The sequence below is a fragment of the Limulus polyphemus genome, unplaced genomic scaffold, assembly GCF_000517525.1.
Source record: "Limulus polyphemus unplaced genomic scaffold, Limulus_polyphemus-2.1.2 Scaffold148, whole genome shotgun sequence".
NCBI classification, from domain to species: Eukaryota; Metazoa; Arthropoda; class Merostomata; order Xiphosura; family Limulidae; genus Limulus; species Limulus polyphemus.
This window is the reverse complement of record NW_013665758.1, coordinates 604,632-630,268: the sequence shown is the minus strand read 5'-3', so window position 1 is coordinate 630,268 and position 25,637 is coordinate 604,632. Positions and strand designations below refer to the sequence as shown.

General features: G+C 30.5%; 1 protein-coding gene across 3 annotated transcripts in view; it reads right to left on the bottom strand.

Moving 5' to 3' along the window:
* Positions 1–2,048: 2,048 nt before the first annotated feature.
* The window catches only part of LOC106475622 (serine/threonine-protein kinase PAK 3-like), a 38,932-nt gene continuing 15,343 nt past the window's right edge, over positions 2,049–25,637 (bottom strand). For all 3 annotated transcript variants that reach the window (XM_022380806.1, XM_022380812.1, XM_013936303.2), the window contains exons 6-14: positions 23,355–23,422; positions 20,683–20,778; positions 19,799–20,004; positions 16,365–16,551; positions 15,329–15,421; positions 14,334–14,433; positions 11,891–12,087; positions 9,632–9,769; positions 2,049–5,917 (exon numbers count right to left, since the gene is read on the bottom strand). In XM_022380806.1, the coding sequence (XP_022236514.1) occupies positions 5,834–5,917; positions 9,632–9,769; positions 11,891–12,087; positions 14,334–14,433; positions 15,329–15,421; positions 16,365–16,551; positions 19,799–20,004; positions 20,683–20,778; positions 23,355–23,422 (1,169 nt within the window). In that variant the 3' untranslated portion in view covers positions 2,049–5,833. The remainder of the gene's footprint in view (positions 5,918–9,631; positions 9,770–11,890; positions 12,088–14,333; positions 14,434–15,328; positions 15,422–16,364; positions 16,552–19,798; positions 20,005–20,682; positions 20,779–23,354; positions 23,423–25,637) is intronic.

Here is a 25,637-nt window from a genome sequence, read left to right as displayed (position 1 = left end):
CTCTACCCAACATATTTCTTTCATACAAACCTCAGTCGCATGTGTAGTACAAATTATATGCAGTCAAGTGACTAACCATCGAACTTATAATGTGGTGACCTTAACATTCTCAAGGACACACTGTACTATTTAAACCTCAATCCTTCCGTTCCTCTGAAACCATACAGGTTATTCCCATAGGACAATTCCTACGTTTGAGACCTCTGTGTTCTGACAACGCTGAGTTCACTTGTAAAGCTGACGACATGACTAGTTATTTTAAATAACATAACTGTCCTAATAACTAAACTTGGTATATTCAGTTTATCACAAGCTGACTGTCTCCACTGTAGTGACAAATCACATGCTGACAGAGTTCCATTAGTTCTTACGTACCATCCATTAATTAGATAGGATAGCAGAACCATTCAACATAACTTTACATTACTAACAAGCAAGGGATAAACAGGGGTCTGGCCCCCCATACCTCTATGCATATAGACTCAATAATTTTGATAAGCGTAATGATGTTTATTTTTATACATTTGATGCATGTACGTGTGTTGATATGGTTTATAAATGTATGTATTGTTGCGTCAACGAGATCACGTGACTAGTATCATGCCACCCGTTTTCTAGAACTATCCTGTTCCTTCGGGAGTGCTCTAGCATTTGCTAGATTGGGGGTGGTCTGGTATATATAAGATGGTCACGGCGTGACGTGACAATGTGTGTAGGTAATGAGTAATTGAATGTATGCGGACAAAATATTGTTGGCCACGTAATTTCAACAGTCGCGCTATAACAAGTGTATCGTAAAGTTGTATTCGGAAAGAATAAACCAGTTTTATTACGAAAGGACTTGTGTCGCTAAAGTTTCGTCAGAACGAAGTTACGGAAAATTAATTAACTAACGACTGGAGGCGTAACAGTATATAATACACGTATGGAAAGGGGTGTTCGGCCGAAACCCCTAGTTTTGTGATGTAAAAGCACTCCCTAAGAATAAAACATGCTCACAATTTATTTCAGTAATACATACACGTACGTATATGACATCCAATGACTGAAATAGCTAATATACTACTGTTGAACAGTTGTTTAAATTAGTAATATAATTTAACAATTAACAACTACTCTGCTTGTAGATAGTACAATAATTTGCGGGCATGCCACCAGACTCCCCCACCCCAGCATTAACATACCGATTGTGCATGCACAGTATGTGTTGGCTTTTGATCTCACGAATTAGAACCACCTTTCAAACATTCTGTGTAGGATGACCGTATTCCCAAAATCTGTCACCTACCATGCATATTGTTTCTCTGATATAGATTTGTTTACAGGAGATTCACTGTAGTATATAGGTGAATTAACTTTTAAGGTAATTGCAGTATAAAAAAACAATTGCGGAGTCGGTGATATAACATAAAGCAAGTCGTTTATCCATACGGTCGAGTTTTGTTAGTTTGTGCAGATGAAGTCACTTCAGTTTACGATTTATAATGTATTAAACAGCATTTTAAATTACATTTGCATTTGAAAGAAGTTAAGGATGAGACAATAATTATTTGAGTCAGAAGGGCCATGCACAGTAATTTACATTTAACCGCTATTTGAGAAGGTACGTTAAAAGAAACATACACACATAAGTATATATAGGACCTATGTGGTAATTTTATACATTTTCAATTCAAACGAACGTTGGTTATTTTATATTATTTCACATGATGTAGTTAAATCTAATTTGTATATACAACAGTAATTTCATACTGCTTTACATACCTGAAATCATATTTGCTTAATTTGTTTAGTAGTTTTTCTCCCAAATATATTTTAGCACTCATAAAAACGGGGAATAATTTTTAAAATTTAAAGATTTTACAAAAACTGCTATCTTTGTTTAAAAGGCTTTCTATTTTCCAGCTTAATCCAGATACAAGTACTTTTTAATATACTTTAATCACTTACATTAAAAATACAGTAAGTTTACAGACCCTCATCCCAATTTATTTGACAGTAAGGTACAAGGTATGACACATAGAAAATAAAAGTACAACAACAGAAAGTAAATTTAACATATTTATTTTCAAAATGACTGTAGTCCAAACATCAGTGAGAAATGATAAAGCATTGTAGCTATTTACTGACCTTAAGTACAATTGTTTCTTATTTTTTTTTATATATATCTATTGTTTAGGATAAACTCAAGTATTTATATTAAAAAGAAAAATCATTTTTAACATAGTTTTGAATTTTTTTTTACTGCATCTAAAATAAGTATTAAATAGTAAATATTATAATCATACAAAATACTGCAAAAAACAAATACACTAATTAATCAACTATTAAGAACTGTTCTTTCTTAAATCTTGCAAACCTCAACTCCCCAACCATTCTTTCCTTCTTGACCAAAACAAAACCCATAAATCATCTAAATTTTTATGCATGGTTTAGGTTAGATTCTAATACTTTAATTTCTATAAATAAAAAAAAACTAAGATAGTGTGCAGAAAATAGTTTTATCTTTTTTAATTGGTAAAGTAAGACTAGACTGGTGATGAATTAAGTTATTAAATTATATAAAAGTTCACACCTACAAGTTTATTGTCTGGAGATGCTTAAATTGGTAATGCTCAAATACTTGGAATATACATTTAAATAAATATTGGCATTATAAGCATTTTAATAGCACCACAAATATGTAACAGCAAAATCAAGACACATGAATAAGCCTACATATATTTTTTGGTGAATCTGTTTACATATTTCAATTACTTCTTCTATAAATTAGTGCTAAGATATGTGTAAAAAATAGTTTTAAAAATGTGGATCATAAAAGAATTATTACTAAAAATTGCAACATGAATAGAGGCACCTCATTTACAAAATCTTCCAATTAAAGCGGACCAAACGTGTTCCATTCTTATCAAACCATTACAGAAATAGGCACTACTAGAAATTATACAGTGAATTAGGTGACACGAGAGACCTTATTTTAAAACTATAACTAAAATACGTTTAATAACAGACATGGTATAAAATGTACTTTATGAGAAGGATGTACAGAACAAGATGCAACTTCATGGTAAAGAACAAAGTTAAAAGAAATTATGAGATCAACACTTTCAAATTACTGACTTTTTATACCTTTCACTACTGACAACATCTGCATATTTTATTATATTGAGTAATTTTAATTTTTTTGCCTGCACGGAATCAGCATGTAGTTCAGCCCCCTAATTAGTGCTTAGATCCTCTATGTATTATGTATAAAAAATGAATGATTTCATCCAATATTTTTAGCCAGTTCTTCAGTACTTCCGTTTACATTTTTTTGTGCGACTCTTGTTATTAGGGACCTTGTTACTAATAACGTCATGGACTCATAAGCAATTTGGTGCATAAATATGTTTATGTTGACCTTATTAGTAATTCTAGAGTTAAACATAAGTTTCATACTTATTTGTAAATGGGATATTTTTTTATATTGTTAGACACAGCAGATATAAATCATATTTACAAAATATGTCATTTACTTAAATTTATTTAAAGAAGTATTTTTAAAAGTACACTATTTGCTTTTATATGATATCACATATAATGAATTAATAGTCAGTAGCCACTACACGATCTCTTATGGAAGCAGTAAAATTAATTTTTGGGGGATTAAAACATAAATTAATAGTGCCAATGTTCCTTTCCACAATTTTCACAGTTCATGTTTCAAAATACTTTGACACCTTCTAAGCTACAGTATACTATGATCAGATTCCTCAGATACAGTTTCAGATAAATAAGGCTTTTTAGGTTAACACCTAAATTGGATCCAGACACAAACTCCTAACTCAAATATTTCATTAAAAAAATTAGTCAATATATAAAGAGATTACAAAATATACTCATTTACAGTTGATTAAAAATTAGTTCAAAGCCATTACAAGGTAAATACATAAAAAATAAAAAAACGTATGCTCATTCTCAGCAAAAATCACATATAGAATGATTGGAACTTGAAAACGGAAATACACGAAAATACCAGAAAACACTCATGCCAACATCTCCACGACTAGAAAATACGAGATCACAGTATGCTTGTTCTGTGCCAGTTTTTTAATATTTTTTTTTTATATGACACTAGAATTGTATAGAGTGGAATAAATAATAAAGTTCATGAATGATTCTATACTGTAAACCTTCAATGGGAGGTGCAGATATGCATATCTTTCCTTAAACTATTCTTTAATAAATAGCAAACAAACAAGACACAATGACGAAAAAAAAAGTACATATCAAACAAAGTGGATTTTATAAAGATGCATAGTTAACATTAATATCACATATTTTTCAATGAAAATTAAGGTACATAGTTTATAACCAATTCCTATGAATTTTGTTTCTTGCATCACCACAAGATTACATAGTTTCCTTATGGTGAACTCCTGTAATAGTATAATCTGTTGCGCTGCTTACTATCTATATTTCTGATCTTATCTACTTTCTGTTTAAGTATATAAAACATAATACATTAAGTATCTCCCCAAACTTTATGTTCTTGAAGTAAAGCCTACATTATTCACATATTACACTCAAAAAATGCATCTACCAACAAAAAAATTGACAACATGGTACCAATTTTTTAAATTGGTGTAAAAGCTTTAGCTATTTAATTAAAGATTTTTAAGTGTCCCTCTCAACTTCTGTAACTAGAGCCTTAAACTATTCGTCTATTTATGCCACTTCTTGAAGTTGTCAAACTACTGATAAATGTTTACCTTACATTATACTCTGTAAAGGTAATACACACTATACTGAAAAAAAAAACTGCTCCTATAACAGCACCAACTTTTTCTCAAGTAATAATAACATGCTATTAAGTAATTATTTTGTTTTGATACAACACTGATTGACATGTGTCAATGCTTGTGAAATTATTATTGACCACATAAACAATTTAGTGTTCACAATAATAAAATAAAATTCTAAAGACCACCAGCATTTGCCAGTAATCAAGTCATACATGTATATTACTGACCCAATGTTAATAGTGCTTTTATAATGAAAAAACTCAATCTTTTAACGGATACAAGTATACATTTATTTAATGAGACATTTATCCAATAAACTTAATACTAAAATAAAATAGTATACTTAACGATGCTGCTTTAGGACTACGTTTTAGCTACCTTCTACTTTCCTTTTATAAGTTACACCACAAAAAAAAAGGTTCTCATTAGCATGTTAAAAGAAGTACTATGATAATACCATCTTTCAGATTTATTATGTAGTCTTTAACTTTGTTGATGTTTTCTGCAACACAATCAAGCAAAATCAAGGTATCAAGCACAAAAGCTTAAAACAGAATCAAATTACTTAATACTCCAAGTTCTTATGGCAGTATAGAGCACCATAACCTGCACATTTTAGTGTTATTCAGTGTCTAACATGTTTAATGTCAACACACGTGTAAAATGCCAGCACTTGTGCTACAAAAAAATTCTTCTAGGTTGTAAATTATTACCACACTGTTGAAATTTGTGTACGGTACACTTTATAAGCAAAATGGGAAAAAAACTGTTTGTGCCCTTGCACTTCATAGATGTTACAAATCTTCAGCAAAATAGAAAATATTTGTTAATGCAGTTTCACTTTGTTGGTGGTATAATTCTTTAACAAAACATGAAATATATATTTCCATTTGTTGGCTTATTGTGTACCCAACATTCTAGTACTCTTGTGGAAATCTGGCAAACACAGTCTGTTAAGCTTCTTTTCCTAGACTGATGCTGGCTTTCATAAACTGCTTCTTGCAAGTCATTTCACCATGTGTATGTGGATATTTGGTTTTGAGCTATTAATGACTTTTAACTGCATCTTTGGCTGTCACTATAAGAGGTTGTAAAGTTGTCAGAGGTCTAGCTAGCTTCAAGAAAGGATGCTGTGTGAAAAATGAAAAAAACATTTGTTTTACAAAAGTGCTTATTCTACACCATACACATTTTGTTAAATTAGTCTGTATATTAAAAGTTTAAAATATTTACAGTGTACAGCATTCTAATGACATGCTGACAAATGCAGAGCAAATAATTCCACGTGTTAAACTACGACTCTCTACCAACATGATTTGTATAAACAAGTGTAAAGCAAGTGTACTGACACAGGACTAAACCATTCTTATTAATGATGAAGTTTATGATGTTTCAAAAAAAAAACCAGTAAGTTTATAAGCCTGTAAATTCAACAGGCACTGTAGAAGAATCTATAACAATTCATATTTAACTATTCCTCTGTAAGCATATTTCTTCAAGTTTGAAATTTCTATTGATAATAATGTTACATATACTTTATCCTGAAAAGCATCAGAAAAAAAAATATTACAAAAAAAAAAAATCACTATACATTAGCAGTCCTGCATGAGTCTTTATGTAATTTCTTGAAGAACTCCCAGTTGTATAGTACTATAATATACTATAGAATTTTCCTTACTTTGGAACAAAACTTGAACTCAAAGCAGGTATCAAAATCACACAAAAGAGGAAAACAAAAATAACAAGGTGCTTGTAATTGTTTCTAAAGTCATTAATGAAATGAAATTGTCCATTAATTATTAGAAATAAAAATTAAACATTTTCATCACCATGTTCAAAGATAAATATTTGTTTCCAATTGCAAGTTAACAATATTGAAATAATGAGATCACCTACTTTTTTAATGTACATTTCTTTAGTACATTTGTTTACTTCTCTCTCACTCATGCATCTAAGAGAGTACTCAAAAGATGGAATGATGTTATATCTTTATCATGTGGAAGTTTGTCACAATTTGTATTGATTATTTAACTATAAGCCATGGCTATTTACTAGGTTTTTCTCATTTGATAGCTTCTTCACCTGATGATGACAAACTTTGTCGAAACGTTGTACATTTGCTGTTATGTTAAACTTATATTAAAGTTTTTCTTCATTACCCATTCAAGCCATTATTCTTCAGGATTAGTTTTCTCCAATCATAAAGATGGATTGAATAGAAGGAAAGAAAATAATAATAACAATAATAAATATTTTTTAATAATTATAGGTATGCATAAATGGTTTTTCTTTATAATGCATGACATTGCAGGTATGTCATTTTTTTCTCTGAATTTTGAAGGCTTCATCATATGACATGATGGACTAATTGGTAAGGTTCTGGTGTAACTTCTTCCTCAAGACATTGTATGGTAGATTTCATTCATAGCAACATGGATTGACAAGTGGTTTTTTGATATGGAAGATCTACAAGTCATAATAATTTACATATTCTATAAATATCAGATATTTGAGATTATCAAACTATGAACTGCTATAATGACAAAAACATTTGCTATTGCAAAAATTTATGGAAATACAGCAAACGGGTAACTCTTACTAGAAAAAAAAAGTTATTCCATGCAGGAATAATATTAATAACTTTAATAAGATACAATTTGGATAATAACAAGGCAAAATGCTAATACTGAATCAATTTTTTGTCAAGAAAAATATATATATAGAGGACTACCTCTAGGAAGAACCATACAAAATATAGTAAAAATCAGGTGGTTTTTATAAATGGTAAATGCATTAAAATTTAAAGTATCTGAAAATGAGCTCCAACAAAATTTTGAGTTTCATAATTTCAGAAATTTTATCATAGGAATATTTCTATGAAGTTCAAACACTTTTCCCAGTTAGACATCAACTAAAGTAAATGGAAATGGATAGATCTAAATGTAACAAACTTTTTACAAAGTAGAAATATTTACACAAAGGTTGGTCAGGGATGTAAGCATTAAACCATTTTTTCAGCAGCAAAAGTTGATATTGTATGGGAATTATAGATATTACATAATAAACAAATATTAAATTATGAGGTGGTGCCTTAGTAACCCTTTCGCAATGGGCTTGGTATAAAATACACGAGTTCGTATACACATCTGCACAAAATTTGGTAGACTTTTAGTAATAACTACAAGTCTTTTGTACACAAAAAATCAGGTTTTTTAATGAACTATTTTTACTAAAGATTTATTTGTGAAACGAGTCTGTTTCATTACTAGTCAGAGTGTGAAATGATTTTCATGTTATGATTAAAAAACTATTCTTCGTCCCCAAAATCTCAAATATTATTTGTTATCTCTAAAACCTCCTAATTTCATTTCAATTTGTCTGTTATTTCCTCTACCCTAACTCTACGGGGTCTGTCAATTTGATCCACCTCATAACCACCATAAAAAATCAGGAAATAAATATAAATTATGTTTTTTTCGTTGTAGAATGCCTACATATTATAAAATGAAAATACAAATGTTTAGTCTAAATAGCTTAAATCTCCTAATATTATACATTTATATATATTTATTTATTTCTATTATACTGACCTTCTAGTTGTGCCTGGCTAACATTACAGGTAATGCAATAATGAGGCGAGTGTGCACTCATGTTACCATATTCAAGAATATAAAACTAACCTTTAGTCTTGGGTGTGTTTTAGTGGACTAATACTTTATGTTACCATATTCAAGAATATAAAACTAACCTTTAGTCTTGGCTGTGTTTTAGTGGACTAATACTTTGTAAAATACAGTCACATTTCAATTATTGTGCATTATATTTGTATATAGATTATTGCTATTTACAAACAAGTTTTAAACTTATTTTTCTTAACACACAGAACAGTAAATGAAGAAATAAATCAAACAATTATCTCTTCTTGTTACAACCTTTGTACTTGGTTGTAGCTTGCTAAGCCTTAAGAAATTTCGCACGTGGAGGATGTGAAACAAAATAATTTTTTTTAGGTTTTATATATATACATTTGAATAACCAAAATATCATATTTCTATATCGATAGAATAGAATATGATATAATTCATTTTAAGTTATTAAGTTTAGTAACTAAGCTGTATTTGGGTAACAAAAAAACATGAAATTTTGAACAGCCTAAAGAAACAGCTTACCAGCATGAAGGTTTGACTTGAAAGAAAGAGATGATGCCATTATATTTGAAAATGGCTGAGAAAGCCACTAGGGGGACATTCTAAGCATTTCGAATGGTTAGTCATATATCATATATAGAAGTAAGTGTATATAATAGACCGTTTCCAAAAATGGAAAGAAGTGAGTCTGGCCACTGTGTTTGATTCAGTACCTGAGCGGTATCTCAGCAAATAGAAAAGTGAGGAGGTTCTTATTTTATATTGTAGATTGTCATTATTGGTAATTTGAGTTCCTAATTCATAAAGAACTATAGACTTTGTATTTTGACATCACAAACATCTAATTTAAACCAGTGCTGCATTCACAACATACAACATGATTGATGTGTTTTTAATATTTACTTTTAAATTAAGAAATCAAATAATGTATAATATAAAAATTTGAATTATAATCTACAGATTGATACCAAACTTACTGACATAAATTCATAAAATAGCAGTTCAATAAAATTTTTTAATGCAAGTCAACAAACACGATGACCATGGGGTAAAGCTGAAGTTCTCACACAGTAAGATGAACAGCCAAGCATGACAGTGAATTCTTACATTTAATGATATTGCTTTTTGGTGTGTGTCATTAGAATAACAGGTTCAAAACAGAATAGCCTAGTAAAATAACAGTAATTTATACCATACCTTTAAGAGTTCAGAGGCTGTGTATCGTTTATCTACATCCACTTCTAAACACTTGTCCAGGAAATCTTGGAAGACTGGAGACAGATTATCTTTTTCTTTAATGTCTGGCTTCCCATTTGTTGCTATTAGATACAATGCCTGAAAAAGAAGTGTGACTTGCTAACTAAATCAACAACCTAAGTTAACAACACAAAATAATTCTGATAATAACTAAAAAAAGAAATATATATATTAAACATTTTAACCAATACTGTTAGTGACACTAACATTACAAAGATAATAGAATATACCTTAATTACAAGAAACACAAAAACAATCTGGTTGCTTCGTGCACTATTACTGAATCCCCGTCCCTTGACACCCATGACATCAGTATGTACGAATCTTTGGATAATCCTCCCAAACAATGTCTAGATGGTTCCAAAAGTATAGCTTTAGAATAGCTTAACATGTTGGATGAATTACGTAATATGTTAGTCTCTAATTATAGGCGGGGTAACATGATGGTAGTGATAGTATGGCAAAAAATAACTAATTTTATGAAGTTAAAAAATAATAGTAATAAACAATGGAAATGAATAACAAAAATCTCACAATAAATAATAAATCTATTAATACTTTAAAATAACTAAGTTAAGTATAATAAAAAATAATCTGTAGTACTACACTGTAATTATGATAGTTTTGAAAAGGTCATAAAACACTGTAAAAATAATTAATCTCATAATCTATAGCAAAAAGACTGTTGAACTCAAGCAAATTTAAACAAACAGTGTCCAAAATGTGGTAGGAGAAACCTCATTTGTGAAAAAAAATTAGAGTTTACAAGCTCTTGTCCACAAAATCTTGTAATAATGAACAAATTCAAGTGTGAATGTGGTAAATGCTGTAACATAGCTTATCTGGATTAGTTACTGTACACATGAATGTTAAATGTTTGTTGTTGTTGCTGTCATTCTACTGTTCATCATTAAACTTTTATTCCTGTCAAATGAATCTGTTGCTTGTATTGAAGCAGAACAGATTTATCCACTAGAACACATTCTGGGATAAAGCTCTTTCAATTAAAAATAAAGCACATTATTTTAATATACATGTAAGGATCATTAATCAAGCTCATAATTTTCAATAAAACACTTGCTATTTAAGTGATAAACTTTCCATTTCCAAATACAAATGTTCCAGATAAGCTATGTTACAGCATTTACCACGTACATATAAATCTATTGAAGATAATGATGAACAGTAGAACAATGGCAACAACTGTGTGTACAGTTACAAACCTTTAATTCTTGAACATTTCAGAATGTACATATTTCATCTTCAGCAAGCTATATTGAACAGAGTAAAATATTCAGTATAAAAAAATTTATAAAGTTCAATCATTTTATAAATGAACTCCGAACTTTAAATAATAACACAGCTTCACTACAATTAAGTCTGTCCCGAATAAATTGTATAATATTGTTACAGTTGTTGCATTATCCTATTCTTTCTTGCTTATTTGTTTTGTTTTTTTAACTTGACTTCATCTATTTTTTCTGTATTTTAATTTCTCTTTGTAAAATGTTTAAACTTTATAAATTTTTATACCTAATGTTTTACCCTCTTCAGTATAGCTTGCTGAAGATGGAATATGTACATTCTGATATGTTCAGGAATTAAATGACAAAAATATCTTTCAGCAACTACAGGGAATAGCTATAATAAAGACAAAAACAAGGCTTTGTACATTATTCGCCAAAGCATACAATTGTGTTTTAAAGTAAAAAAAATATATCACTTTTAATAATTTGGGTATTGTGATAATTTTTTTATGAGTAACATTATTATAGAAACATTTTTGTTTACTTAAGCAAAGCATTAATGCACTCAAATTCTTAAAAGTTTTTTTTTTTTTAGCAAAGCCACAGTGGGCTATCTGCTATGTCCACTGCAAGGAATCGAACCCCATATTTTAGCATTGTAAGTCCTTAGGCTTACCGCTGGCCCCTTTGGGTGACAATTCTTAAAAGATCTTGAAATTACTGATAAAAAACATTAATTTTATCCACAGGAAGACTCCCTCAGATTTATCAACTCAAAATTTTCTACTATTGTTGCATCAAAGTCTTTCATTTTTTCTCTGATTTGATGATTTTATAGCTTTTAAACCCTAAAAACTTACAAAAAAGAAAATAGGAAGACATCCAAATAAGGAGAAAATTGAAATTCAATCTACTCTTACTCCTTGACTAAGTACTGGTTGGAAACACCTACCCTGAGAGGATTTTCATTAAGATAAGGTGGTTCACCTTCAATCATTTCAATAGCCATAATCCCAAGTGACCAGATGTCAACCTTGGGTCCATATTGTTTTCTTGTTACTACTTCTGGAGCCATCCAGTAAGGAGTGCCAACCATTGTTGTTCGTTTACTTTGTTCTGGAGTGATTTGAGCACAGAATCCAAAGTCAGCTGCATGATGGAAAGTACCAAGAATAAAGTTATCATGCGAGAGAAAAAGAGGACAGAAATGACTTCTAAAGAATTTAAAGTCAGCCTTACAAAATTAACTTAAGGCATATTAAAAATTGTTACAGTTTTGTAGACAGTTCATTAGGCTCAGCTTAGTTAGCAAAAGTTAAAGATTTTTAAAATTATTTTAAGTTTATCCAGCCAGGTATATAATATACTTTTTATGAGAGCACATGACAACATTAACTTCACATTCTTTTTGTTCAGTCTCCTCCCGTCAAATCACCTATATAGCAAAACAAGATTCTATTATTATTTGTTATAGATAAATTAATAAAAGAAATATTCAAATGGTTAACTCTAACTTTGATTTCTTCTGTTCCTACTGCAAATGTTGGTTGTAAAATAGAAATATTTAAGTATCAAAATGTACAAATAAAACTTGTCAAGATATGAAAGATTGCTACACATCTGCTCTTTTTATATATTTGTTTCTTAGGTCCAGAACAAATAGTTTGCAATAAATGTTTTTTTTTTTTATGAAGTTGCTGGTGTTAAAAAATGTAAAATCTAACTAAATGCACAATTTGTTTTATAATGTCCAAATATCTAAAGCCAATAGTCATAAATATAGTCTTGAAAATGAAATTATTTTCTTTTTGTAATCTATTTGCCACGGAACTCCCTTCTTTCCTCATGTGGATTGTACATTTCTAAATTTTTAGTTATTTAATCAGAAATCTTTTTTGCTTACACATTTTCAAATAATCTATGATCGTTTCTTTCAACAAAGTGGGCTAGCAGGTCATCTGGCCTATGATTGTTTTATTGTTAATAAGCATATGTAAAACCTGGCTTTTATTGTCAAGTTACAATCATATTAACAGTGTAATACACAGCATGTCATGTAGTTGGTTTTATTTCATTATGTATTGTAAGTTTACCAAAAAGAAATCAAATCCAGATTAAAAAATGTTCAATGGTTTACACTGCTAGAAAGAGTTTATTATTGGTTAGGAATTCTTTATCGATAATATTTAAAAATTTGATAATAGAGTAAAAATTAAGAAATAAATAGCCACAGCATAAAATTAAAAGATATCAAATATAATAGCAGATATTTAAGATCAAAAAAGTAAAACATAGATATATTCTGTTAGAAATAAATTAGGAAGATATATTAAATCATAAAATGTACATATTTCGTACTGATCATGAGAACTGGGAAATTCAAACTTATATGTACATATTTTATGCTTCATTATAAACATAATTTTTATATAATCAGGTAAACCACTGTTATCATTTGATGTATCAACATCTTCATAATATATATTTCCATTTACTTTAAAATGAAAAAGATGATTCTAATAATAAAAAGTATGGTTTAAACACTGAAAGCTGGAAAAATATTGACAACCAACTGCCTTAAATATTGTTTTAAAAAACATGTTAACTGCAGATACATATATATTTTTTTTTACATTGTTCTTAATTTGTTCATTGCAGCTCACAATGGGGGGTTTGTGAGAAATGGCATGTCAAATCTATCTTTTATCTCCTACAAGTCAGTGCCCAATAAACTTTTTATTCAATATCAGAGCTCATCAGTTTGGCTGGATGGTGAGAGACAAAAGTTTCTATGAAACACTATCTATACATGTGATATAATACTTTAATCATTGCAATCTAATTGTTGTAAGCCACTGAAATATTGTATAAGCTAAAAATTATTATAAAACAAGTTAACTGCAGATTTTTTTTTTCTTTTCCATATTTCTCTTAATTTGTCTATTGTGACTCAAAATCAGGTGTGTAAAAGATAGACCCGAAATGTTTTTTTTACACACCCCCGATTTCCAGTTGCATTGGACAAATTAAGAGGAATGTGGAGAAAAAAAACGTCTGCAGTTAACTTGTTTTTCTAATAACCAAAGCTTCAAAAATTAAAGTTCAAACAGACAGATTTCGAAAAAATTTCTATATTTGTTTTGTGTTTGCTACTTGTAAATCACTGACTTATAATACTTTAAGACAAATGTTGCTCTTTGAAATATAAAATACCAGTTAAATACTAGTTTTCAACTGGCAAATACTAACACTACCTTTTGTTTTAATAAACCTACATGACTGATGTGTTTTCACATTGTCAACTAATCTATGCTAAAAGGAAACTTTGTTACAAACAAGCTAAAATATTCGGAACTGCACATGTTCACAAAGAAATTATAAGTCTCAAAACTTACTTAGTTTTACGTTACCATCCATTCCAAGTAAAATGTTGTCACTTTTAATATCCCTATGAATCACATGGTTAAGATGAAGAAACTCTAATCCCTGAAGAACCTAAATAAAATATGAACTTATTTAAAAGATAAATATTTTAAGATATCAGTAAAATTTTAATTCAGTGTGGTTGTTGTATTCAATACTTTAAAAATGTATATATTATGAAATTTGAAGACAACAATACAAACATGGAGTAGAACAACAAAAAATTGAAGATCTTTATACTGATAACAAACAGTGTTTTTAGTATAATATTGCTTGTATAACATACACAGTAGATTTTTCATGTTTTCATTTAATCCTGAAAGACTACACTAATTGTTTGCAGTAGTTTTTAAATGTGTGTTCTTCATGACTTTACCTAGTTTTGTGATTTAGGGTAAAAATCAATTCTAAGATAGTGAAATTTTAACCTATTTTCAGGCTGAATCACTTGTTAAGTTCTTCTGGTATGTATTTAATTTAAACTATCAGTCCTTTCTTAATGCTACTCTTTTTTTTTCAAGTTAATAACTTGCATGATAGAAGATTAAAAATATGCTACAAATCTAACATCAAAACATAAGTTTTAACATGGTTCAGACTGATATTTAGTACAGTTAAAACTTGCTAATGGTAAACTAGAAAGAATTTTTGTATACTTGTTGAAGATGTGCCTCCATATAATGCACTGGAGGTGAAACTTCCTGTAAGAACTACACATAGTTTACACTATGATGACCTCATCAATTTTACATGGAACTTCACTATTACTGGCTGAAATATCATCTAAAATTTTTGTTATCACTATAGAAATGAAAGTTTATGGAAGTAAGTATTCATATTTGCTACTAAGGTGATAAAGAGTTTTGACAAGGAACTGAAATAATCATTGAATAGACTTTTAAATAAATTGCGATCATCAGATCTCTTCTGTAAAAAACCTCTACTAATAACAATCAATCTAACATACTTCTCTACAAACTGCTGATATTTGACCTTCATCCATACAGGTTTCAGTGACAACATCAGTCAAAGACCCACCTGCTAAATATTCCATTACTACCTAAACAAACAAAGTTTAAAATTCCACTTACATTTTATTCTTTAATAAAATTATACATACATGATTTAAGATTCTCTCATTAATCATGTAACTAATAAAAATACTCATACCAAAGTTCTTCAAACAGTTTCTGCACGAGGCAGAAACTAAAATAACAACAGTTCTTTAGCATTCTTTAAGGGTTAGATTTTTATTATCTAGAAAAATGTGGTTCATAGAAAAAAAAATTACAAATTCAAGTTCAAGCATGTTAAGGAAGAGCTAATTAGCAAAGAACACTTTTCTACATTTTTGTTACCTATTCAATTTCTAACTTTCATTTTTCTACCGTGAAAATTTTCATTTTTTTTTTGAAGTACTCTCTTTGATATAATTGATGACTAAAGCTGTGATCTGGTTCCCAACATTTTGAAAATTGAAAATTTAATATTTACCGTATTACACCCTAAACAATGTTTACAGTTATGCAAATAATGCTTGATTTTAGAGTATCATATAAGCTGCTAAGAATTTAACAAACTCAACTTTTTCTGTATAAAATAATTCAAAGAACCACATATAAAACTATGTGAGCCAAATATACAAGGAAGATGAATAAAGCAATGGTATAAACTAAAGAGCGCTACTGATAAATCTTGTGCTGGTGGAAGATAACATACTGGAAGGAGCACATACTATGCAGAAATAAAGTTATTTCAAAGTCATAAATAGCAAACAGATCCAAAATAACTGTATCAGAAGCAAATATTATTATTACAATCACAATTAAAAACAAAACAAAAAAAGACCTGTGAGACTGATATGTAAAACTTTTCTTAAGCTTATACTGTTGCTTAAAATTAACCCTCTTAATTAAATAAAAGACAGTACACCTTAACCTACACTCAATAACATGTAAAAATAAAAACAGTGTCAACTGATATGTAACACTAAGAACACTTACCCAGAGTTCATCACCTACAAGATAACTATCCAAGTAGTTCACTATGTTTAGATGTTTGTTTTCTCGCATTACTAAAAGTTCATTGATGATAAGTTCTTTTTTAGGTTGCTGGGTTAGATTCATTTGCTTAATAGCAACTTCCAACCCAGTTCCTGTTTCTATAGCTGTATACACAGTTCCTGAAGCACTGAAACAATAAAAGAAAATATCATTAGAGTCTGCGATGTTCTGGTGATAAAATTATTGTGCCTTTTAAAAAATAATGGGTTATAAATTTCATAAATATTTAAAGGAACAAAAAAGAGCATATTAGCCCATCAAGGATGTCTCTTCCAGCTTCCAACTATAACCACCTCTTACTACTCCACCACCCTCGAAAGCAGCTCATTCCAAAAGCCAACTATCTTATTTGAAAAAGAATACTGTCTAAACTGCAGATGACTCCTACGCTACCAAAAATTGAACTTATGCCCCCCCTTTGTCCTATTGTTTTCATTGCTAAACACAAAAAGTTTGATGGATCTGTATTATCAATACCCTTAATAATCTCAAACACCTCAATCAAATCCCCCTTTGACGCTTCTCCTCTCCAGAGAAAGCAAGTTTAGAGATTTTAGTCTCTCCTCACAGGACAACCCCACCATCCCAGGTATCATCCTAGTGGCTCTTCTCTAAACCTTCTCCAACAATTCAATTTACTTCTTGAGGAATGGAGCCCAAAATTGTACACAGTACTCTAAATGAGGACTTACAAGTGATCTATATAGTGAAACAATAATATCCTTTGTCTAGATGCTACCTAAAATCCTATTAGCCCTACTGCTAGGTACAATACTGTTTAGATGACTTAAGTGATTTTTCAATCACAACACCAAGATATTTTTCTTCAACTACAGTATTTAATGTATTCCCATTTAAACTGTAACAATAATTTGAATTATGAAAACCTACACGCATCACCTTACATTTTGGATAGTTAAGCATCATCTGCCACATATTGGCCCAATGCATCAAATGATCTCAATCTCCCTGTAAGTCTGCAGCATCTTTGATACAGTTAGCCACCCCAAAAATCTTAATATCATTTGCAAACTTTCAAATTTTGTTAGTCATTCCACAGTCAATATCATTAATATAAATCACAAACAGCAGAGGACCCAGTAGAAAGCCCTGAGGCACACTGCTTGTAACTGTGATCAAGTCAGATCTAACTATATTTATTACTACTCTCTGCTTTCTACTATCCAGCCAATTCAACAACATTTCCCCCGGACCCACAGATTTATTTTTTGTAAGAAGTCTTTTGTCAGGCACCTTATCAAATGCTTTCTGAAAATCAAGGTAAACCAAATACACAGTATTTCCTTCATCAACTCTTGCAGTAACATCCTCAAAGAATGTAAGAATATTTGTTAAACAAGACTCTCCCTTAGTGAAACCATGCTGGCTCTTTGACACTATATCAAACTGCTTTAAGCAATTCTGCAATGCATCTTTGCAGATCACACTTTCCAAAACTTTTCCTAACTACTAATGTAAGACTAACTAGCCTATAATTGCCTGAATAATGTTATCACCTCCTTTAAATATTGGATTAACATTAGCCAATTTCCAATTTTCTAATACTCTTCCACTACTCAATGACCTATAAATAGTTCACAAATAAAATCTTCAAGTTCCTTTAAAACTCTAGGATAAAAGTTGTCTGGTTGAGGGGATTTATCAATTTTTAAGTTTCCCAACTTTTCTCTTACAATTTCAGATCTTATCTTTTACATCAATATTCTTCTCATACATTAAGTGCTCTGGTTGCGGCATAATATTTATATCTTCCTTTGTAAAAACTGAAGAGAACTTATAATTTAATACATTTACCATCTCATGATCTTCCGAGATCAGCTAACCCACTATCATATGTTTCTAATCTTATTTTTGTAAGGTGGTAAAACTGTATGCTTACTTTATTAAATAGCAATTAGCAAATCATGCATAATTAAATGTTTGTTATTATATGAATGCTACTATAAAATAAATGGTAGATTATATTCACACAAGTAAGCAGCACAACTTCAAACTACATGAGCAAGCACCACTCCTTCAGTTACACTAATAACCTTTTGGAAGTGTGTTATGCTGTTACATTTAAGATGTACTCATAATGTGATGTTAGTTTTGAATCTTTAGTACTATAGTTTAGCTAAGCCTACATGCATGAATTAATCCATTGTGGTGAATGTATACTTTTAAGCATAACAATATTAACGATACTATGGATTATGTTGCTCTATAAATGTTGTAACCTAGTGAGTGATCAAATGTACTTTAAAAGTTTGCATGGCAATGATGTCTTTCTACAGTGTTATTTTATTCTTCATAATTTAACAATTCCCACTTTAAATTGAAATGTCCAATTATTTAGTTTCATATTTATAACACTTTCTGAACTATGTGACTATTTTTACTGGGACTAGAATAGTTATTTTTTTAATGCAAAGTTCTATTGATGTCAAATTAAACAGCTGTATCTGGGTGAGATGAATCAGACTGCCCACTTGTAACTCTACATTTTTGTTTTTCATTGGTAAGCCAGAAAAGGGCAAGGTGTTTTCAAATGTTGAACATTTGTATATTTTATATTTAAATCATATTTTCAATACATCAGGAATACCATTCTACAGACTGGTTAACCAGTCCATACATTTTTTCTCTGCATCACATATACTGTAGTAAAGTTATGAAAGAAACCAGTGCGATGAATAAACATATGTATACATTTGATATTTCTAATAATTAAGTCATTATGCTAATAAAAGAAATAAACTGTTAGCTTTCAGTTTGGGCTAGTACATTTCTTATGCCTACTAACACGTTTATAACCCTCGTAATTTTTTTTCTTTTGCAGAAGGAGGAAGTGAAATATTGTCAAAGTTGGACGTATTATGAAGAAAAAGGTGTCAAAACATCCTGCTTGTGATGTAAAATTTACAAAATGATCAGCTTAATGTCATATATTCATTCACTCGAAAAGATTTTTAAAAAAGCTAATGAACCTACAACAAAAATTTAACAAAATGTCAACATATAGTCTTAAAAAAAACAGGTAACTGATTGATGAAGTGATATAGTTAAGATAAAATAATATCCACTAATTATTAATTGGTGCTATGTTCCAAAAATAAAGTGTTTATCTCTTAATATTTTACTACTGAGTAAAAATTTAACTTTAAATCACAATACCATTATTTTGCAACCTTTCACAAAACCTTAAGTATTTATACTGTGGACTCAGATTTCTGACCAACTCAAATACAAAACCAAAAACCAAAACTCAAGCTCTAATACGTGCAATTAGGGTATTCAAATTACCATACTTTTCTTTAAGTTTAAATGAAAAAAAAAAAAGCTGCCGTGGTACATATTACTTTTAAACTTACCCTTGGCCAATTTTTTCTATCTTGGTATATTTTTTATTGGGATCTCCAACAGAAACAATACTTCTTAACTTCTCCATAATTTCTTCATCTGTCATCTTCTTTTTCTTTGACTTGGTTGACAAATTGTTATTATTTGTGATATCCTTCCCATCAAGTCCAAGGGGTGAACCATTCTTTACTTCCTCTTTTTCAATAGGTTTTGTATACTGATAAAGACAGATAGTCGTTAATTTTGTAACTTTGAAGTAATAATTCTAAGCCAATGATATATTTATAGAGTAACACTGAACCTAATGCTTTGACACTAGACAGGTAATGAAAGAGAAGCTTTTGAATCATATAATCCCAAGACTGTGAAAAAATACAAAAACCTAGAATGCAGTGGGTCAAAACCAGTGAAATAACCCAAGAGTAAAATTGAACACCATGATCTAAAAACAAGAAAATAAACCCTAAGACTAAATGCCCACTTGAAACAAACACAGAATACCCTCATCCTCGTTCTCTCAAACTACTGTAATAAACTGAATCCTATTCCTTTAAGTCAGTAAAAGAATCAAGGAGTAACCATTAAACCCTTTTCTCATCAGAAACAAGAGAAGAAATATCAGAATAATCTTAAATCTCGTAATCACAAGCTAATGAACCAGTCAAATTGTAATCTTGAATTCCACCCTACAAACCATTAAAATAACTTTAAAAATTATTTTAAATATCTAATGAAAAAAAGTTATTTTTAATTTTCACCAAGGAATAAAATTATTAAAATTTCAACAAATAATCATAAAACTACCATCTGAAATAAAAGCTTTCAAGAGTCATTTTTCTATTACTTTACCATTCTATACCTCTTCATGAATATACATACAAGAATATATACTCACAACTGATTTTGTTTTATCTGGCCGTGCAGCAACTGGTGGTGGGGGCTCAGTTTCTTCGTCTTCAGGGGTGGATGGCTGTATTGGCTTATGCTCAATCTATAAACAATGAAATATTATGTCAGGATTTGTATTTTTTCTGTAGTGTGATTAGTCATTTTTTGTAAACAATAAAATATCCTATTTTCACATTAACCCACAACTTTAAATAATCCATACATACAAAGTATTATGCCCAAAAATGATTTCAATGGAAAAAATATGAGCAATAAATATAAATGAAAACTTTCGTTTTCTCTGTCTAATAACTAAAAATATTTAATTCATAATTACAATTGATAATTCAGTGCATTGTTGGTTAATACTTAATTTTTGTTCATATTTTCATCAAATCTTTCACTTACTTTATAGGTAAACTATTCTCCCAATACAAGGTTTATTTTGCATTTCACAATAAAAAGAAAGAGACAAGTCTTAATATTTCATTATTTACTTTAACCTATACACTTAAAAACTTTGGGAAGTTTGAAGGGAAATACCCTTTTTTCACAGTAGTACTAAATTCCAAACTTCCACGGCAGTGATCTACACGGACATACACTATCCTACCAAAACTCATGGGACACACTGCTTATTGCAGGTAAATGGGTGTGATGATGAAATATGCAAATAGTTTGGCCTATATAGGTGGATCAGCAGTTTGCTCAGAAGTCATTTTGTAATTGTACACCTAATGATGAGTATACGGAAAGAGCTAACAGAGTTTCAGATGGGTAGGATAGTTGGATGTCACTTGGGAAAAATGTCTTTACGTGCTATTGCACATCAATTAAACATTCCCAGGTTGTCAATTGGCAATGTGCTGAAGAAATGGAAGTCAAAAGGTGACAATAAACCCAAGAAATGACTAGGTAGGGGTAAATATCTAACTGACAGGAGCTGACATGCCTTGAGAAAGCTGGTTACCTCATCTTACCATCAGATCCTAGAAAATCTGTGTTTAGAGATGCAAGTAGCCACAGGCAATCCTATAAGTGTTTCTATGACAAGTCGAAGCTGCATGCCATGAATTTTCACAAAGAGCTGCAGCCCACAAGCCGTTGATAACAAAAACAAATGCACACCATCAATTGGCATGGGGTAAGACACACTGAACCTGGACCATGGATCAATGGAAATCGGTCCTGTGGAGCGATGAGTCATGCTACTTGCTCGTTCACTCTGATGGACATGTATGGGTATGGAGGATGCCTGGAGAATGCTTATTACCCCAAGTGTGTTGTCCCAACAGTGAAGTTTGGAGGTGGCGATATCATGGTCTGGGAGTGCTTCTCGTGGTATGGACTAGGTCAACTGGTCACAGTGCATAGATCCATGAATGCTGAGTGCTACTGTACATAGATGTTCTGAACAATCCTGCATTGTGTCATTTTTATGGTACTGGTCCTTACACCTTCCAACATGATAACACTCCATGTCACAAAGCAAGGATTGTGAATGTGTGGTTTGAAGAAAATAACATTGGAACATTGCAGTGGCCAGCACAGAGCCCCGATAGAACATCGGGACAAATTTGCACAGAATTAGGACAAGGCCAAGACGGCCCTCTTCAGTAGTGGAGCTTACTAATGCTTTAAAGGAGGAGTGGAGAACAATACACCCAGCTCTCTACCAGAAATTAGTAGACAGTCTTCCATGACACATTGAAGCAGTCATTAAGGCCAAAGGTGGGCCAACACAGTATTAATTTCTTGGAATAAAGACATGATTTATTCATAGCTACTGTGCCCCATGACTTTTGGTAGAATAGTGTATATGTGCACTTGGTAGTGAAAGACTCAATTAAAAGGAAGTATTTTTATATATTCTACAAAAAATATTTCCAATAACCCCAAAAAATGAAAACAAACCTCCTTGAAATAGTACAAATTTTATATTTACAATTCATTTTCGTGTAAATATTAACTAAAGAAACATGGAAAAAAATATACTTTTACAAATTTTCTGTAAAGACATTCATAATTTTTTCTTAACCTTTTTGTGGTAAAAAAATTAAACAAATTATTTATCTGTAAATTATTCATATTACAATAAAATCAAGTTTATATTCCCAAGTTTCTTCTATTTACAAGTAACCTAATGTGATACACTTTCTTATATATAGCTAAATCAAATTTCAATGATAACAAAACAATTACTAAAAATAAAAGTTTCAATAAAATCATTATTACTATGCAGTTTATTTCTGATGAGATGTACAGGGTAGGCCAAAAAAAATTGGACACCCCTTATTTAAAGCTCATGCTAACAATTTAGTTTTTCATGTTTTAGTAATGACTGTGGCAAAGGAAAGATATGAAACTACTGACACTTTGGGACAAAAAATTGTTGAAAGTTTCGTTAAGGTCACTCCTAATATGCTAAGGAGAATGTAACATCTCACATGGAGACGTATCATCCTGTGTCATGAAAATGAAGGTCAACAGACAGACATTTTGGATTATTAACTGAACCTTTGGTTAATCTGTGTCAATATGAGATATGTAAATATGTCAATATGCAATAAATTCTTTCTTTCATGTACACTATCTTTATTTGATGAGGGTGATGTCCAGACTTTTTGCCCACCTTGTATGTCATAATATAACAATTTAAAAATAGTAAAGCAATCTTACTGTAGCACCAGAAGTAACTTCAACATCTGCAACTTCATTTCCTTCATGACTGGTTGGTGCTTCTGTGTCTGTAAGACAACAATGTTAGCCTACTCACTATAGTATAAAAGGCAACAGTTCAAAAGTACCATTTTGTTTTTTACTATATTGACCACATAACAAGGTTAAATGGCTTTTTTCATAACGATTTAGAAAAAAGGTTTGAAATACTCTGGAAAAACAGGACTTAATCTTCTGTTTGGAGTAGAGTCTTCAATAATGAAATAAATATTTGACAGTTATATAAGTTTGCTAGATTATACCATTTAAATAAACTATTTAATCAATTTTCTTTTTTTACAACTACTGCTCTGAAATATAAGTTTACTGGATCTTGGTAAATTAAAATGACTATTTTAATGCAGTAGATCCACCCCACTGCTTCCAAATATGTCATTTCTTTTGATGCATCTTATGTAATTTCAACCTTCATCTCTTTGAAACCATACACACTGTAAAACATGTCAATATGTATGTACACATACTCTAGAAAACATATAAATATCCAACCACAGTTAAAGCTCTATTTGTAAAAAAAGAGCTGGATAAGTAGGATTGAACATTGAGTTCCACAAGATATGTATCTACTTTAATTCCATTTCAGTGCTGAAAATGTACACTTTAAATACACTTTTGTACCACTGGAAGAAGAAATGAACAAAAGGTAGCATCCTTCTTAAACAAGGAAGAGAGGCATGACATACATAGGATCCCATGTATTAAAATGGTAAGAGGTTTTTTCCAACTTAAGAACACGAATGGGTCAGAACAGTATCAGAAGTGAACTTAAGATGAGTGAGAGCACCCACAGACAGCTCTAAATGCAACACAATAAAACACAATGATCCTAATAACTAAATGGAAAAATACAAAGGAACAGATATAAAGAAATAAACCATACATTACCCAGATCAAGCCCAAAGATTCCAGGTTACACAAGACATCACAAAACAAGTGACAGCTAGGGATGTAAACAAAACATCCTCACAAGTAGCAGCAGCAAAAAAGAAAACACAGATAAAGGGAACAAGAATGAACATCATACACAATAAATGTACATGAGATCAAAAAGTGACCCAAGACAAAAATCTTAAAGTTTGACAACAAAATGAAAAAGACTGAATAATTGAAAGGTCTGCAGTGTTGTAACTGCTCAATCTGTTTTTATTACATATGTGGTATGAGATTTATACATTTGAGGCTGTACTGTACACCTGTGATCTGAGATGAAAAGTGAATCATTTATGTGGTATGTAACAATAAACAGCAGCAATGAATAAGTGAACCCTAAAAGATGAACAAATATATGTCGATAGTCATCCCAAAGGGGTTAAAATATTTGAAATGAAACTCAGCTGAGGGATATATATGTACATACACATATATACATTAGTAAATTTTCATACAGTGAAAAAGTTTCAAAGATTGTCAAATCAATATACAATGTCAAAAGTTATCTAAGCCTCAGTAAATAGCAGAGAAACTGGAAAACTAAAAACCTTATCATAGTAAGGTGGGGACAAAAAAAAAGTCCAACACTTGATTTGCAGAGGCATTCTATCAGAGATTGTTCAGAAATTTAGAAAAGGTACAAATGTATCTGAGCCTCAAGAAAAACTGGACAGAAAAAATAATCCAAAACATGTTTTGTTGAAGCACTCATCCACATTTCAGGCCCAATACAGAAATGTCAAGATCGAGCAGACTAGGGAACGCTGCTACATGCTAGAGGTACATATGGAGGGTAGCAGAACTGTAACCAAAGAACCATTAAACATTCTGAACATCACACACGTGCCAGCACAAGAAGATCGTAGATATTTCCAAATAACAGCTGCTGCAAAACTTCATAAAGAAAGGCTTATTAATTACTAGCCTCAGTATATACAAAGAACCAGTAAGAGAAAGTGCTTAAAATGTGATCAGTTTGATTGGTATTTAAAAATGTGTTAAAATGTTTAAAAATGGGAAATGGGAGACAGAGTGACATGAGGTTAATAAAACTTGTACACAAATTTAAGAAGAGGTGAAAAAAAAATTAACCATTATGTGAAATTAAAAAATTCATAATGCAGAAGCCAGTTGGAGTAGAGTTGTTAGATAGTCTATCCTTAAAATGAAAAAAAAACTACACAAATTGACTGTGAAGAAATCAAGAAAAACAGCATATATAATATATTTAAGCAAATCTATATTAAGTATGAATGCAGCAGTAATGGCAGTGTAGAAGTGCTAAAGTGTCTG